The 18738-nt window shown below is 39.4% G+C and overlaps 1 protein-coding gene across 2 annotated transcripts in view; it reads left to right on the top strand.

Moving 5' to 3' along the window:
• The window catches only part of zfhx3b (zinc finger homeobox 3b), a 178505-nt gene that overhangs the window by 138372 nt on the left and 21395 nt on the right, over positions 1 to 18738 (top strand). For both annotated transcript variants that reach the window (XM_088938737.1, XM_088938736.1), the window contains exons 5-7: positions 4142 to 4249; positions 17674 to 17810; positions 18489 to 18689. In XM_088938737.1, the coding sequence (XP_088794863.1) occupies positions 4142 to 4249; positions 17674 to 17810; positions 18489 to 18689 (446 nt within the window). The remainder of the gene's footprint in view (positions 1 to 4141; positions 4250 to 17673; positions 17811 to 18488; positions 18690 to 18738) is intronic.

The raw sequence follows: 18738 nt of genomic DNA, 5'->3' as shown, positions 1-18738 counted from the left end.
CACAGAATCAGGCAAAGATAGGAAAGCTCTGTTCCCTGATAGGGTTCTCCTGTTGTCAGTGTCACAGAGGTGATTTCAGTGGCTGACATTAGACACAGTCAATGAAAATCTCTTAATTGCAATAATAATCATCATCATCATAATAATCCTGATCGTAATCATCATGGCTGTAATACTAATGTGAAAAAAACATCAGCAGGGTTACTGTAGATTAGAAATATGTGGAGAATGTGCGAATATGCTTTAAACAATTATATCAACCTTTTTTGTTGATGACTGTGCCTGACTGTATGTTGCAATCCTTGTTGTCTGTGATTTTAAATCATCCAAGGGCTTTTTTTTTTTCCTCCAGTAAAAAGAAAGAATTAAAAACATACGAACGTCTTGGCCTTCTTCAGGCGTGTGAACGTAGAGCTTTTCTTCACACACCTGAAGAAATCTACATGGCCAAAATGCTATTTTTTTTTTACTTTTCAGCATGAGATTAACCTCAGATTAATCCTTGGCATCTCCCCACTCAAACCCCTTTTTTGAAAAATGTCTTCAGTCTCTTGGCCAGTTCAGGAGTTTTACAGGAATAAAAGGTACCCCCTCTCTATTATTACTCATTAGGCGCTCTGAGATGCAACCACACTATACTGTATGCATACACACCCATGCATTATCTTTAAAAAACATGCACATTTACTTTTTCTCTCAGGTTACAGGCAGAGAGGTTTAGCAAATACTGAGAAACACGGATTAATTTCATCTCCCCACTGAGACCTGATTTCAGTATATGAGAGAATATACAGTAATATTTTCTGTATGTGTGGACTATTTTGTTGTTTGTTGTGTTTCTCATTAAATAATTGTATTTTCTTGTATACCCCCCCCCCCCATATCTTCTTGCGTAATGTAAATAGTTAATTTTATATGTATAAAGATAATGTAACAAAAATGAAAAATGAAGGCAAATGTTTATGTAAGCTGTTTTGGACGCGTTCCGTTTGTAAATCTTTTCATCGCTAAATAAGTTAAAAGACATACAAATTACCAGTCAGTCATTATAAGAAGTTAAAACACAAATATTTAATTTGCTTTATTAATTCATAAAGTAGAATCTTTTTATCTAAACTGTTAAGTCTGCACTACTCTTACTTCACTTTTACTGAAAATGGAGAGCCTTCTAGTGTTATCACATTGTTACCATCAGTGCTTTTAAATGCAAAAATTTTGCGAGACAAAATAATAGAATTAAAATAATCTACCAGCAAAATATCCCTGTCATAGTACATTGCAAAGCAGTGGATTTTGGCATTAAAGATGGATTTATTCAGTGTCTGGGTTCAGGCTTTTCCAGCCTGGGGACCACTGAACACAAACCCAGCCACAGTTGTGTGATTTATTGGACCCCAACTACTGCTTCCCGGGTTGCGAGATAAATCAATTCTGTCCACTTGTTCTGTTTTTAATTTGATTATTTTATTATTTCAACAATCTTGAAGACATTACCTACGATGAGAAAATTACAGACGCTCCTAGAATCCCAGGGTGGCGTGGGATTTGTTTTGAAAAAATGTTTTGTTTGTTGCTGTTTTTAATTACTTTTTTCCAAACCACTACAGCAAAAAAAAAAACCTCGGCAACATTGTGTTTAGGAAACGATTTTCATAACAGAAGCACTACGAGAGCATCAATAATTAAAACAGGATAACAAACAGTGAAATTACATTCTGTCTGCAATGGAAGCATCCCAATTTATACAAGTGGATTCTGAATAAAATGGGTCATCATTTTACATATCCCCATTATGTTTCCAGCCTGTGTTTTTTACCGTGGGGGGAATACATAGATGCAGATGTATCTTGAGCTTGAATTTACATTTATAAAGCATAGAAAACTCATCTCTTTGTATCACTCTTTGCAGAATCCATTGTGCATTATTAGAAAGCAATAAAATGTAGTAATACCAAATCAAAGGGAATCAAAATATTATTGCCTTCTGCATTATGGTGTTCTGTTAAATATGAGAAAATCACAAGCTGCTTAATACTTTTGCTATCTCTTGTATGTAGTGCTATAAACACAGGCAAAGTCCTTCCAGACAGAGGTTACAAGCAAAAACCTGGGGAAATTGAGGTGCACTCCTAGAGATTGTGGCGCTGCCAAGGCTTGTAGATGATTGTGGTAGAAAACAAGCTCTTTGAGGTTTTAGGTTTCACCTGACAGGTACAGCATTCAGTTTCATAGGATCTCATGTAATATTTTCATTGAATGAGGCAAGCAGCAAACCTTAGCTCAGATTTTTTTTCTACTTCTGAAATTTGTCAGGGAACATATCTTACAATCCCCAAGAGTCTGTATTTTGTGTTTAATTCGAAAAGGAAGAAGACAATAGAATTTGAATTAGGAGCAGAAGATGAATGAAGACACTCAGCCTGTCTGCTCTCTCGTCCTGATGAGAGGCAGGAGGACAGGGGGAGACAGACAGACCTCCCTTTCCTGCTCCCTTTTGAATCTATTTATTTGTGTGATTCGATTTACAGTGTCTCGCTCAAGCCAGTCTTTGCCATTTGTTTTTCTTCCAATGCATGTCTTTATATCAGGAATTAGATTAAAGCAATAGAAGGTGATAAATAAAAGAAAATCATAGCGGGGTACTGGATGTTAAAATGATTGCATGATTAAGGAAGCGAAATTAGAAAGTAAATCACAAAGCTATCGGCAAAGTTACAGGAACTCTTCTGTTAGAGGAAAGAATCAAATAATTAAAGACCGTCTCTTCAGTTCAGTTCAGTGCCAGAAATATTGTGTACCTTAACTGATATTCTGGTGCTGTTTTATTTTCCCCACAATAATGTGAAGATACTATTTAAATACACCTGCAGTTCCTTTCTCTGAAAATCCATTTGTTGTTTATTATTAGGAGGAAAACTGTTTGAGAGTGAATATTCAAAAATCTAACAAAAATAAAAGTGAAAGTTCATTACAGTAGCCTGTGGTCTTTGAGGTCATCTGAGATTTGCTGCTGAATACACAAAACGTTCTTCTCAGTGAAAGACTCCCTTAGTTGTTTGGAATTGACTGGCGAAATAAATATTTAAACAGGATATTTTTTTGTTGTTGTTGCATCGTCAATATATCAATAATCCAATGTGTAGAGAGTGGAGTGTGGAAGCGTTTTCAAAGATCATTTAAGTACATTTGCCCAGAATTAGCTGACTTCTGTAATAACTGATCGGGGCTTATTGACTGCAGTGCAGTTTACTGTTGTGGAATCAATTTTGTCATCTATCAGTCGCACTACTTTTAAACAAACGTAACATCAAGGGGGTGCAAGGAGTCACTGGAGGGAAATAAATAAGATTGATGCTCATTTTATCTATTTTTCTGCCTTTTTTCTGCATTACTTACAGATGACATTATCGGTTCTCCATTGTTTAGAGTTCATTCCTTTTAAACGGTCTGGCATATTGACCAAATGCTTTTAAGGAGGGGGATTCGGAGTTAGAGTTGGCAGAAAAATGAATTATAGGCATGAAAAGTTTTAAATATTTATGATATTATTTTGCATTACCTGTGCAATTACACAGTAACAGATTGAAAAATGTAAAGTGCTCAGATTTGTAAGTAATCCAACAGACTGTTGTGGAGTTTTATTAATGAATTGGGGTGAATAAAATAGCACTCTTACCACATTATTTTCCTGTCCACAGACATGAGAGCATATTTCTGCCATGTGTGCATTTGTTAGTTTTAAAGCCTTATGAAACTGAAAATTAAGGAGTTGTGTCATGGTCTTAACTTAGTCACAGTTCCTCTAAAAATTAAAAATAGCTTAATAAAAAAGCAGGTAAAATAAAGAATGCACTATCTGATTTATTGGGATACTGAAGGCAAAAATGTGCCATTTCTGTAAATTAAATTGTATACTGTACTTATATATAAGAAGTCTGTTTATTTTATATTTTACAGCACATTCCTTTTAGAATCTTCTTGGAATAAACAAATTGGGTTTTATAACCCTGTGCACAGACATCACTGGGTGTAATTGTTATAACCTCCTGTAGAAAAAAAAAATGATGCTGTCCCTTTAAGGGTATCAACCAATTCTAATGGAGAAGTGATTTACATGTCCCATCCTCTCCTCCCCCTCTAGGAGAGTTGAGTGAGGATGTGGAAGCTGCCAGTGAGACCACCACAGACCAGGAGGACCAAACCAAAGACAGAGAGAGTGGGGGGGAGAAGGAGCTCACCAAAGGTACAGGTAAGGTCCCTCTTTGCATCTTAAACCTGTGAAGGGAGAATAAAAACACTGCTCAAAAAGGATATTCACCTCTAGCAGGGACCAAGCCAAGTATTCCTTTTATTTCCTTTGGTCTCTTGATTTAAGTCTGAATGTTTTTTCCAATTCATGTGCTTCTTTGGGTTAATGAGCCCCCTCCTAAAATCCCACAAACCTGATTAACAGAAGCCTTCAGAACTCAGTAATGAAATGCAAAGAATTCTAAAACAAACTTTGCTGAAGAATGTTTCAATATTTGTCCTGTTGGGTGTTATAAGGCAAAACAAATCTTGAAATGTTTTATTTCAAACTGTACTAAGCTTCCTTTAGTGCTCAATAATGTTTTTGGTAGGGGGTGTCACTTCAGTCTTGGAACAGAGATACCTTTTGATTTCTGGCACGCTGTGGTTTTAATAACACTGACATTTCAGAACATTCTGCCAGGACTATAGCGAGTTCTTGGCCAACAGTTACAGTAAATTGGGAATCCTGCTGAATTTATTATACAATTTACATGGGCAATGTTAATTCCAAGAAACACTCTCTTTAAGGCACTTTTAAAAAGCCACAAAGACTACAAATTCAACATTTAGAAATTAAATCTGAACTATGACTATCAAAGATGGTAGAGAATTGTAACACTCAGTCTGGGCTAGCCTGGTGGCCACAGCATGGTCAGTGGTAAGAATAGGGTATTCCTGCTGGTGCTATTGAGAATGGCACTTTACATTGTGCCTCATGTCACTGGCTGTTGTGCCTGTTCCTACATTTGCAGTTAGTACTACACTTGTGACAGAATTCACTGTGGAAGAGCAAGCTTTCGATACATGCCATTAAATACACTCTTTGTTGATTTTAGTGGGAACATTTATAACAAAAATGCTCGTGAAGAAATCCTGCTGTTTCACAGACATTTTATCTCATTTAAAAATAAATGGTAAAATGTATGAAGTAAAAACCCAGTAAGGCTTTGGGCTCGCCTAATGGGATTAAAAGCGCGTGAAAGGTGTAGCACACCGAGGCAGAGTGGGTTAGCTTCGTTACTCTACAGACTAGACTGGCCTGCAGTTCTGCGGCGCGAGGCTGTATGATGAAGGTACGTCACATGCAGCGTCAGAGATTTGTGGTTGTAGACCTGCTGCCAGGGCTGGTTTCTTCTCAGGTAACCACGGCACAGCTCATTCAGGATTAAACTCCTATTGTCAGCTCCCTGCTGCTTTGAATGAATGGCTATGTGATGCAGTGTGTAACCGCTCCCTTGTTGTAATATAGCAGTTGCTGGAGTCCTAGGCACAAAGTGGAAGTGCTTTTGACAGCTTCCCACTGATGTCCCCTCCTTGCCTTATGGCATCATCGTTGGCAAGTTCAAAGGTCAATGCAGTCAGAATGGAACTTCTCCACATCATACTGTTGGGAGTAAACACTTACTGCTCTGGGATTGCTTAAGTGAATGTTATAATAATCTTTAATGCATTCACTTATTTTTATGATATCATATGTTCATGGGTTGTGCACGGTTTTAGTCTTGTTTATCCTTATTTTAATTGCTCCTTCAGGACATATACCAGGATTTACATAAGGACCTGCACACCCTATTACTATGTGTAATAGAAGGCAGTGTTTTATTTGCTTTACATTGTTAAATGCACTATTTATTATATTTGAATTGGGTTTTTCTGCACTGCTCATCACAATGATGCCATCAAAGGCCCTGTGTCCTGGGATGGTGCTGTGCAGTCCAGCTGTGTTGCTGAGGGGATGTCAACCAAGGGCCTCTCCCCCCTCTGTTCTTATTCTCAGCCTTGCCCCCCAGATCCCATTGCCTCACATGTATTTACCCTCCTAGCCAGTCGTTTAGGGATTTAAATTACATTGCCAGCAATAGTACCAAGCACATTCATGTGCAAAGGGACTTTGTTATCCTAAAAGTGACAGTTGTTTTTCCAGAGCACTTGGGTTGAGATCAGCCTTCACCTTCCATCTGTTAGGGCTGTTGCCGATTGGTGCAAAAAGTCTCAATGACTGCAAACTAAACATGCACCCCAGCACAGGCCGAGAACTCGATTGGGAGGGTGTTTCCTGACATTTTAGAAGAATACAGGTGTTTTCAGGCTCTTTCTTGGGATGTTGCTTTTCATCCTATCGGCCTTTTTTAGTGTTCAACCAAGGTTAGGAGCTCTGCCCTGGAACATTCATGCTGGTGTACCTGCAGTAATGAGGAAAGTGTTCTTCCAATGTCATACTTAGCAGCCATCACTAAAATGTAGAAAGTATTCATCTAGGACAAAGCAAGCTTTGGAGATCCACCTTCTGCTTACACAAGTAAGGTATTTTACAAGATTCCGTTTTACACGTTTTTGGATTGTGACATACCTGTGGGTGCGAGGTAACAGGATATTAAATAGGCAGGTACAAGCCAACAAACACTAAAAACACAGCTGTTAGGTTTAAACCACACCCAGGTATATTTTATTTATAGTGCAGGAAAGCCAAGAACCAAAAGCCAAGCCAACAAAATAAAAGCCTAAGTTCTTCTTCAAGCTTCGGCCTAAACGTCTTGAAGTCCCCCTCTGCCACAGGCTGAGCACCTACACTGCTTACCAGTCACAAACCTAACAAACAAATCCCCCAAACCGTCTTTCAGACACATCTCAAATTTCCAAAACCATGACTCTTCACAAAGCTTCCTAACTCAGTTTCTTGGTCAGTCCTTCTCTACTGCAGGGTGCACACTGGTTCTATCTTCTGTTCCCCTCTAGCAACAGGCAGCCATTCCCATGTCAATTTCCTCTTCCTTTAAAGAGGCACCTGACCAATTGGCTTCCTGCAAGTGGTCAGGTGACTGAGCAGCAGCCCCCTCCCCAGAGAAATCTGTGGAATGTGCTCCACTGGAGCTGTGCTCCTCACAAGATACACAGCTGTTTCGTTTTTTTAATTAATCCTTATTAACATCAGCTCTTGCAAACATCTGTTTCTGAAAACATCAACACTAGAAGGTAAAACAGGGCAAGTCAGTGTTAGCTTCATGCAAATACATGGCTTGTTTTTTACACAAAATATTATTTTTTTTACTGTTGAAAGAATTAATTATACCTAATTACATTATGGATATTAGTTAATTAGAATCAATTTGAAACTCATAGTTGAGAGTGCTAGCCAGTATTTTCTCTCAAAATTGTCTGTTAACTATCTTTACAAGAGGTAATGGGCTTGCCTTAACAGGTACAGATTTTAGCACCTCAAAATAAGGCAGTTTTAAAGCTTTATAATAAGCAGCCATGCCAATTAATTATTTACTAATACCTGTGGCACATAGGAAGATGATTCAAATATTTGAATTTTTACTTCTGAAAGGCCTGCGGTTTGATACAAGCGCATTTAATTCACCTCCTCCACCTGTCAGTGGCTGATCACTAAATAAGTGTGTTTCAGTGTTTTCACAAAGGGAATATGTGCTGTATATGAAAAATTTACAACTTCTCAGCAGCTTATTAAAAGCGCTTAGTTAAAAATAGTCTGCATTAGTCTCAAGCACTTAGATGCTGTTTGATGTCTGTGGAACCTCCATAGGTGGGGTAGTTTGAAATGCAGAGTAGTCAGGATCCAGCGTGATCACCAAGGAGCTGTGTGTTAGCTATTTAATGGCATATTTTTTTTACTTTTAAGATTGACTGATCTTAGGTCATTGAGTCCCTATTGCATTTTAAATGAACTGGGATATAGCAATTGCATTACCTTTCTTGTGCCTGTCAGTGGGCACATGAAAGACGATATATGGAAGCTCATTAAAATTATTGGCTTTTTAAGTGTTGCTTGATTCCAAAAGGCAAAGGAACCTTGTTGTACCTTACCTGCAGATATGCAGTTCCCAAAGAAAGTAAAAAAAGTTACAAAAGAACCTATATTCTGGCCATTATTTGGTTGAATGTAACTGATTTGAGGATGTTATGCAGCTGTTTCTTGGAAGAAACCAGGGTACCAGGGACGATCTTAGCAATTTTCAATTTCAGTTCCAATCTGCTCTCTACCAATTCCTTATATATCCTTTCCTGTTCTAAATCTCATGATCTCTGTCTCATTCCTTCTTAGTCTTCATGTTCTTGCACGTTTTCAAAGAATACTTACAAGCATACCATATTACGATCGCAATCAGCTAATCAGCTCTCTTACCTTTGTTTTCTTTACCCTGCTTGATTGTTGAAAAAGACTTGATCGAGAATACTCTTCTAGATGCTATGAAATCTGATTATAAAAGTAGTCATTAGCAGTATCTGCCATTTGAGTTTTGGCTGCTTACATCCCTATTACTTTGTCCCCATATGTGGAAGGAAAATTAAAATCTTCCATGCCAACCACTTCTCCCTTTACAATTGCTGCTATTTTAACAAGATAAGACTGCAGTATAATTGCTTTCTGAAACTATAGTAGCTTATGTAAACACTAGAGTTTCCAATTTCAGTCATGTTTCTTTTCTTTTTAAAAAACGACAGATATTGGAGACATCGTCGTTCAGAGATCTTAGTGTTGTAGTAACATCTGTAGCTACCTTGCCTTCCTGACCCCCCTCATGAATGTCCAGTTTGGTTTGGTGCCTTTTTCAGACATGTATATAACACAAGCACTCTGCAGAATGTGGGTGTTGGACTGCTAAGTGGTGCTCATTATTTCTACTTTTCCATAGGCACGCTCTACTTTGTTTTTAATTATTTTGCTGGAAGAGGAAGAAGGGGACAGAAAAAACAAGCGACAGATACAGTTTTATGGTTCAATTTTTACTTATATGCATAATAAATAATCATGTTGGCAACAGCTGCAATTTAGCCACTTTCCCCAATAAGCAATCCAGGGGTTGTTTCTAATGCTCAGCATAAAATATTTATAAACAGCTAGCCCCAAGCCTTTTTTTTTCCTTTTCCTGTGCTGTTTACACCTAGCTAAGGCACGGTTAGTGAAATGGAGCGTTTCTGCTCGAGGATGGAAAACCAAATCACTATTAGAGCAGGGGGGGTGGCTTACAGAGACAGAGTGGGGGGGGGGTCTTAATACACTTTAGTGCTGGGAGGCACAGCTACAATAGGATTTGACGTGTTTAACATAAATGTATCGGGAGGAGGGGGTTGGGGGTTCAGCAATAGAGGATTATGAATAATTCCTCTCATCCCCGTTCCTGACTTTCAAATTACTGAACCTGGAGAGAAGGGGACACAACAATAAAACACAACAGGTCGTTCAAAAGCTGACACCAGCAGCACCCAACCAAATTGGTCCCGTCTCCTTCGTTTTTTAATTTTTCCATTATTTTAATATTGGTCACTGAGTGCACTCAGGAGAACTCCGGCAGTATTGTCTCCTTATTGTAGCCAGTTTTTAGACTAGGAGGATACAGTGTAACACGGTGCAATGTTCTGTAATAACACTTGCTAATCTAGAACATGGGCTGATTGGTTGCTGCCATAGTTGTCGTGTTTGCATTGGAGCTGTTTTATCAATCACAACATAACCAAGGACTTTTTAACTGTTACAGAAATCTGCAGGATACGTTCAGTAGCTACACCTTTGTAGTAATTTCAGCCAGAGAGAGCAAGGGGATAACTGTTAACTGAAAACACAAGACTCTTTCCGTTTTATACCTGTACATTTTCGTGTTTCATTTTTAACATGTGCTATTAGATTTTTTCAAAGTGTCTTTGATTTATCCTGCAGCTGGTCTGCTTTGCAGGGAATAGCATTAATTCATCTGTGTAGAACAAAGGAAAGGTATCCAGTTCCTTAACTATCTGCATTTACAACATCCAACATTCATTGACACCTTTGATTTCAGCCTCATATCAGTCAGTTTGCTTTATATAAACCACTTCCTAAAATATTAATTGTTTTAACTGTATTTAACAACTCACTGTTTTTTTACTTTACAGCATAATTCAGAAAAACCCCTTTCGTGGGATAATAATTATGCAGGCAGTGCTATTTCTGTTTTCCCAGATGATCTTTGTAATATAATTTTAATATAACTTAAAAGAACATTTTCCAGTTAAAACTAGAAGCATACTGTATGTATTGCATATGTATGCAGCTTAACATGTTTTTATTTGAACAGCAGTTTTTTTCACCTTGCAATCTTTTGACATGTTGACTTTGTATTAGCAGGCAGAAATGTTCTCCCTTTTTGAAATGCTGTAGTCCGTGTAGAAGACTCGGTGTCATCAAAGTGGTTTTGTTTCAGGAAATGAGAACATTGTAGAGAATATCACTCTTCTTTTGTGGTATTTGATGATGTTTGTAGCAATACAAATTTAGTTGTACTCAAGTACCTGAGTTGTTTCTGATCATTTTGAACCTGACAGATGAAAACATTTCAGTGCTTGACAGCAGTAGCCAAGGAAGGGTGTGATATAAAGTTTATACTGGAGCACCTCAAACTCAGGGACCTGAAGAAAGAAAAGCCTAAAAAATTGGAAGTACCAGGAAATGTTCTGCTAATTCTGGCAACATTCTGTAAAGAATGAGAAAAATGCAGTGCTTAAAACTATGTGTCATGGCCCATTTACTCTGTTTTATGTGCACATTCAAATCTAATATGGTAAACCTGGGTTAAAGTTCTCATTTTAATCATCCAAGTCTCTGCTGTTATTTAAATCATATATAAAGGCCCCATGTTTATTTTGTTTTCTAGCACAATTCATGTTACGGTTCTGTCAGTTTAATCTACAAATGGGTGTTCGGTTCCTTGTCAAAGACAACATGTGCTCTTGTTTGCCTAAAGGAAGTCTTTAGTAAAAAAGTAAAAGTGTGAAGTGTAAAATTTCTTAATTGTTCTATCGTAGCATTTTTTTATTTATTACATTGTGTGTGATAAGTTAGTAGATTGTACTTTTTGCATTCCCATTTACACTAAGACCGCTACTGAGCTGTGCTTTTTGTGAGTTTTAAATTAAATGTGCAGAGCTGAAGCATGTGTCCTTAGCTCTTGAGGTGAATGTGCAGTTTCTTCATTCATAGCAGTCTAAAGACGAATAATTCTGCTGCTAATTAATATCTCTTTTAATTTCTTCATTTGAAATTTGTCTTTGTTGCAGTTATGCCTGCAGGCTTACACATACTGGTCTTTGCATGCAATCACGGTGCTTTTTCATTTAATAAATCAAGGGCTATACACCAAGGATACAGCAAAATGATGAGCCCTAATATTGGGTTGGTTTGGTAGGAGGCTTTCACTGTAATTTTCTTTATTTGAAATTAATTGATGCAAAGTAATTACCTGAGAAGTATGAGGTGGAATGCAATATAACCCTGCATAGCTCAAGGCTTAAACATAGGGTGTAGATTAAAAAAAAAGATAATATTCAGTTATTCTTGGTGTTCACATTAAAAGAGAATGACTTGTAGCACAGGGGAGCAAAGCCTGTCTTTGATATTAATGGTTAAATTGCTGAGGGACAGAAATAAAACATGCTCTGTAAAACTGAGAGCAGAGGGATAGCAGAGAGGTAATTTGGCTTTGTTAGGGGTGAGGGTCTGGAATGAAATTTTGCATATAGTCATCAAAGGAGTGGAGAATTTCAGCATCTGGAAATGAGCCAGAGAGAGCTGGTTTTGAGAGCTGAGAGACTGAGTGTCCAATAACAGCTCGTAGTTTTAGTGTAGAGAATGGACAGGAGGTGTGATGATATTGGTCAGAGCTGACAGTCTGGCGGCAAACTTGCACAATGCAGGCTCGGGAGTTTGGACTCTGAGCTTTCGTCTGGAGTTGAGGGACAAGAGGAACATGTGAGGGAATGAAATTGATGAGCTGTTCAGAAATCCTGGAAACCCTGGAGCACAAGCTTGGTCCCTTCAGTCTGTGTCTACTGGGAACAAATAGCCCTCTTTTCTAGAATATCCAGGGATATCGTTCCTTCTTTTTTTTCTCCGTCTCTAACCGAAAACCTACTTTATAGCATCCAGTCAGCTCCTTCTCTCAGAATATCAGTTCCCAAGGACACGGTGGTAGCTACATGATGGCGGCTCTGATTGCAATCCTAGGCGATTTCAATAGCAGAGGACCTGTTGTGTTAATTTGGACTGGCCTGTGTCAGTCAGCCTCTCAAGCTGCCATCCCTTTTCCCCTTGAAAGCACAATGCGTTTGTGATTGCCCCAGAGACCCAGGGCCCTGTGCTGATGTCCTTGCCGGAAGAGTAATGCACTCTAGCTAGGTGAGAGAAGGTGCCAAAGTCCAGTTCGCTTACGGGACTCGGCAGCACAGAAGCACCCAGTTTACGGAAAAGGGCCATGAATTAATAATTACCTAATTGGTTCTTAAGATTGTTTTCTTCTCCTGTGCTGTTTGATGGAAGTTGATTCTCTCAGCCTGTCAGATTAGGTTTATTCTCACTGTGAGGAGTGTACTGTATATAGGCAGATGAGGAGGGCATCAGCTATGGCTCCGATCTGGAAGGGTAACTTTTTGTGTCAACAAGGTTAAGGTGGGAAATGAGGTTTCTGGTTTCTGATTTTTTTTATTTGCAGCAATAAAAGAGGAAGAACAGGGAAAACAGAATATTTGAATTTTGTGTTCATCACTGTGTAATGCATCAAATTGACCAGGAAGAGTCATGACGTGTGTGCCTGTTAAGTTCTTACATTGTGTTCTTTATGTAGGATTGTTTTGTGGACTAGAAACCTAGGGTCAGAGCATGTGACTTAATTACATGTCTTTGAAAATGCAGTATGTTATAGTTGGGAAATTAGGCTTTCATAGGGATGGGACAAGGAGGGAGGAGGTGAAATTTGAAATATGAAAAAGCCTGATTGTGTCATTTTATGCAGTACATTAAACATGGAATTACCTTTCAAGGGCAATTCACAAGTGTGACATTTTCCAGGAATTCAAGAACAGCAGTGAAGGTTTAAATTGTGCTTCCTCAGCCAAGTGAATTCATGGGGCTCTTAATAACAGTATTTCCCTTTATGCTGAAACTGACATGTAAAATGTTGAACAACAAAGAGGGAGTACTTTCCCAGAGTATTTTCCAACATGAACTGTTCTGACATGGTCAATGCAATTGAATCTCAAAAACATGCAAAGTTTGCCTTGCTTACACACTCCCCAGCAGTGGAAGAGGGATAATATATCTAGACAGTGTCTTCAGAACAGAAAACTGCACATACAGACTGTTTTATTTTTACCTTTTTGTATCTTTTCTAAGCTTGTTCCCAGTTTTGTTTGTTTAAAAGTCCCTAAGTACAAAAACAGAATACTATATCAATTCTTGGTTATTTTCTCTATGGTATTAGAATGGTATTAGGTTTAAAAGAATCCATCTGAGGTAATTTATGGTGTCCTAAACAGCTGTGTCAATTGAAGGCACTGCTCATGGATGGAGCTGTTTGGTAAGTGAGCCCAGTATTGAGCTCAATGTGTTTTTCACCATCCAAGATCCCTCTCAATAAATGAACAGGCAAAATAAATATGCTGGTGCTTGGCTTGTCTGCTAATTGCAGATCAATTAGAAAGCCATTCAGTCTGAATTGATAAAAGTAGTTCAGATAGTCATTTTATCCTCTCAGTAAACTGTATATTTATCTGGGAGCATGTATTTTCTTCTGTATCATGTTTCTTTTTTCCCATAAATCATGTCATAACTGTAGCTTTTGGGTGGTGTGTTTTTATGGGCTCATTTAGATAAGTTCAATTGTTTTCCAAAGATAAAATCTGTTTCTAATGTTACGAATGAATTATTTTACTGCTTATTTTGCTTATAGAGCAAATATATATCATTCTTAAATAAGAATATGCAATATACAGTATTACGGTTTTGTTTATAGCTGATGGCAAAGCAAAACCTCTTTTTGTCTTCCCAGCACACCGTTCAGACTGCAGCTGCTTCCGAACGGGTTTTCACAGGTTGTCCACATAAGCACATGTCCAGTGTGTCCCTTCTCTCTGTTAGTAAGAAACGAGAACAGCTAAACTCATTACTGTTGTTTAGGTCTGAGAACCAGCAGTCTCAGTTTATCTCATATAAATTCAGCAGTGGCTCACAGTTTAGGGAACTGAGGGTCTGGAAATGTACCGCATTGCAGAAAATGAAAAGCAGGGATCACCAGCACATTAAATGCACTATTGAGATTTCAGCAGTGGGGTTATGACAGCCAGCAGATTCACCGCTGCACTGAGAATAATACAGTATAATGAAAGGATAACCTTTCAAAAATGTGAAGAGGAAGATAGAAAAGAAACGGGAGACCCCTGCGCTCCTATCGCAGCAGGCAGCCCAGTGCGGAGTGAGGACAGTGCAAGAGAGGAAAGGTTAATTTTATCACTTCACCCCAGTTCCGAGTGGGAGGTTCTTTTGTTTAACGTTTCCTTTGTTTATTGGTGGATGTGTTTAATGGGATTGGGTCTGACTGGGCCTAATAACCCATCGCTCCGTCAGCCCGGTGTCTCTGGGAGATCCAGCAGGCAGCACTAACGAAGTGAGGGCCCCCACTGAGTAATCAGCTCAGCTGTCTGTGCCCTGATTGGAGCTGACATTTTAATGTCTGGAGCAGGAGTGTGGGTCAACGCCGCTTAACCCGCCCCCCTCCACAGCCCCCATTCCCAATTTGCCCTTCCAGGACTGTACAAATCAGGCCAAATTTAACTCTTTATGACCTCGTTAAGGGCCAGTAAGACACCTTCTTAAGTTTCCCATTAAATTCTTTCCATTTGAGCGCTGCTCGGGCACACTAGTTCTGGCTCCATGCGGATTTAGGTACTTTACGACAGAGGCTTAGCGGGTATTTTTGCTCCTCTGTTGTGACGTGTTGCCGTTTGTGGTTTTCTTTTGTTTTGTCAGATCCTTTTCTCTACTTTCCATTCACTCAAAGTGGGAAGTGGATGACGTGCTCAGACGAAACTGCAGCATCGCGTTGCGAGCAATGTGTTGTTGAACAGCAGGAGAGGTGCACCAGAAATGCTTTGCTAATGAAGCACTGGCTGAATTAAAAGGGTTAGCCTTGTGAACTATTTTGCCAGCATGACAGAAAGTGCTGTGACGCTCAGGGTTTAGATAGACAGTTTTCTATTACCTTCAGTCTTAGGTCGACAAACAATTTTTCCTTGACTGGGATTAACCTGGGTTGGAATTTTTGGGGGGTAGGATTATCAGTCAGCAGTGTTAAACCATTTGTTGTGAATACACAGTTTGCTAGACTTCCGTTTTTGTGGAGAGTTTGTCCGTGTTTCTCTGCATGTTTGTGTTAATGTGACGAATGCATTGTGAATGCAGTGCTTGAGAGAAGTGGTGGCAGTTACGGATTTCAGGCACCCTGAGAGCTTTCTCTCAAATCTCTGAAAGACATCCCTATCCTCCATTGCCCATGTCACTTTGTCCAAGACCTCTCTCAATTAAACAGCATTTCTATTTACATGATGTATCCTGTTGTCTACTTAGATTGCATCACCCTTCTTTCACTTGCTCAGTGAAGCAGCACAGTAGAAACAGAACCCAACAGTACAGGAATGAGCGGTGTATAAGTAAAATGTTCTAGCCTGCTATGTATCTGGATTTGGAAAAAAAATTCAGTTTATATAATCGAGTGAATTCGTTTTGTTATTATTAAGAAAAGCTTTCAGGGCTCATTAACAAAACTTTCATGAAAACCTCGTTAGTCATCCCTTTCTGATCGCAGCAGTTGTTAGTTGTTATTGCGCATTACAGTGGCGAAACCTCGTCTTGGTCACGTGAGTAATGAGTATCGGAGTGGACAGATTACAAGCCATGGGCCATCGTTTCTAGTGTCACCTTGCCACCATGCCTGGTGAAGGAATGGGATTGGATCTGGCTGAGTTGAAAGATGCTGAAGTGGCTCGGGAAGCAGGGAGCTGAACCCTCCTGTCACACTCCACGTAGCCCACTGAGATGTGTTGAGTAAGCTTAGCTGGTTAAAAATTTCCAATTAAGTCAAGAGTTGCACTGGCACTCACTGCTGTATAGGCACAAAAGAGTGTAGAGATTTACCCTGAGGGGTCAAGCTCTAGGTCAGTGGTTCCAGTGGGATTTGAAACCAAGGATATTTGGCTTCACAACTTCTAAGCTCTAACTACCAGGCCAAATTGCGTTTCTGTTTCTCCCCCACTTGCTTCAGATCTAACATCTAGGTCGCTTGGCCTTCTTTCCCCTCTTAGCTGAAGAACCAATTTGCGCCAGAACTGTTTTAACACTGAAGCAAAAACCATAGTCAAGTATTACAAGCTTCCTACAGCTTTGTGAGAATGTTATATTTGTGTGCTAGATTAATTAAATTAGCTCTGTGTTGTACCTCTTTTCTAGTCATTAGATTAGATCCTTAGCTTTGGCCATTCACTTTCAATGCAGTTTGTAGTTAACATATCCTCTGCAGCTTCTGAAGGGGCAGTTTACATTAAATACTGTACACAGGGACAAGAGGTTGCTAGGATACCTTTTATTAAGAGTACTAATTGTTTAAATGCCCCTCAGTAAAATAAAGGTTAAAAATAGCTGAGGAGTGCAAGTCTTGTGAAGATCCTGTGTTTGTCAGCTCAGTACACGGACTTTACCGACAGTTGTAATGTTCTCTGGTGTATATTGGGTTTAGATGGAAATTATAACTCGACTGTAATATAAAATAGTATATTCATAATTCTAAATTGTTTTTGTTGTTGTTGATCTGTTGTTCCATCTATTATCTGAAAGACGCTTATTCCTGGTAAGGGTCAGTTTGTATCCTGTGCTGTTTGTTTTGAAGGAGGGGTGTTGTGTGTGTTGGAGTTAAACTAAACCTGTTCTACCAAATCTTGGCGTAGATGGTGCTGTTTCTCTAAAAATTAAAACCAAAAGAACAGGAGAAGATGAAACAACCTGACCTGAAACTGAACTTATTTGGAAAAAAAAAGAAAATTGAAAAGGCAAAACAAATGCAACATTCAATCATGTTAGTGAACAAGAAAACAGCTCACTTCTTCGACAGATGCTGATGTGTTTACCTTCAAGTATGTGTTTGTTCTATTTGCTACATGAATCTTTCAGCAGCATTGGTATAACTCATCCATTACTTCAAACAGTCAAACAGAACTGAGTCAAACTTAAGAAAACTGAGCTTGGCAAGCTAATGTCTTGATTAGTTGTCTTAAAGTGTCTGATATCTCGTTGATCAGACATCAAGAAAGGCAGCCAGTCAAAGCAATAGTGTTGAACTCGAAAGCCTTTTCTTTTACTTCTTTTATATTTGTGGGATAAAGATAGAAGAAGGTAGGAGGCTATGTTGATTAAAAGTTTCTATACCTGACTCTCAGTAAATATGATCTCTTCTTATAACAATTTTTTTTAAGTCTTAACTTGCAGGGAATGTATTGATCGACTGATGTGCTGACTTCCATGTGTGTGCCTGGTTTTGAATTGCCCTCTCCTTGTCCCTTCTGCAGCAGTATCCAGCCAGGCGGAGAAGGATCAGACAGATTCCTCACTCCCCTCCAAAAGACCTTCATCAAGGTCTGGGGTAACAGAGGCTCCCCTTTCCTCTAAGCGTCCAAGGACAGCTGACAAGGGCGCTGCTGAGCAGGTGAGACCACCCAGGGAAGACGCTACAGCGAAGTCCATGTCTCACACTGATCTTAATAAGCACATAAGAGAAATCAACACCATTCAGTGATGTGCTGTATGTATAAGCCTGCCTCTTAAGAAGTTAGATTATTAAAAGTTTTGATTTCCAGTTGAGATTCGTTTTAGCTCATGTCCAAAATAAGACACACAATGGATGAACCTTTTTTTTACAAATAATAGTTTTCTCTTTATTTTGTAACACTGGAGCAGTAGACTAGCTACGCTGACCACCTATCAGGCTATCAACAATAAAAAAAAACTTTGTGTACCTTATGGAATATTAAACAGCAAGGCATTCATTAAAAAAGTGCTAAGCTAAGCGTTTTACTACATTTGAATACAGTACGTCTGCTATGCATTCTGCATCACTGTGTAGCCTTTTTTCTTTATTATTTTTTTCGCTGTGGTTGCATTGTTAATTGCGCAAAAGGTGGAAAATCAATAGAACGTTTGACAGACAACAACTCTTTGAAGTATCTTGCCAGGGAGGCCTGATTCTCAGCCGCAATCTTCGGTCTTTGTGCTGGTGGCCCACCTTTTCCGTCTGCTCGCAGAGGGAGTTCCCCGCCCGGCTGGTGCGGCAGGGGGTGCCGACAGGACCCCCCCCCTTTGACTCTTGCTCTTTTGCGTCCGACAGATGTACCAGTGCCCCTACTGCAAGTACAGCAACACGGACGTGAACCGCATTAGAATGCACGTGATGACTCAGCACTCTGTCCAGCCCATGTTCCGCTGTCCACTGTGCCAGGACATGCTCAACAACAAGATCCACCTGCAGTTCCACCTCACCCACCTCCACAGCGTGGCGCCCGACTGCGTGGAAAAGCTCATCGCCACGGTGAGTCTCGCCCCCCCGCTCGCCTAGCTCTTCTTTGGGGGAGTCGCGC

This window comes from Atractosteus spatula, chromosome 21 (genome assembly GCF_055471065.1).
Source record: "Atractosteus spatula isolate fAtrSpa1 chromosome 21, fAtrSpa1.hap1, whole genome shotgun sequence".
Classification (NCBI taxonomy): Eukaryota; Metazoa; Chordata; class Actinopteri; order Semionotiformes; family Lepisosteidae; genus Atractosteus; species Atractosteus spatula.
The sequence above is the reverse complement of the archived record's forward strand: the minus strand, read 5'-3'. Positions and strand labels throughout refer to the sequence as shown.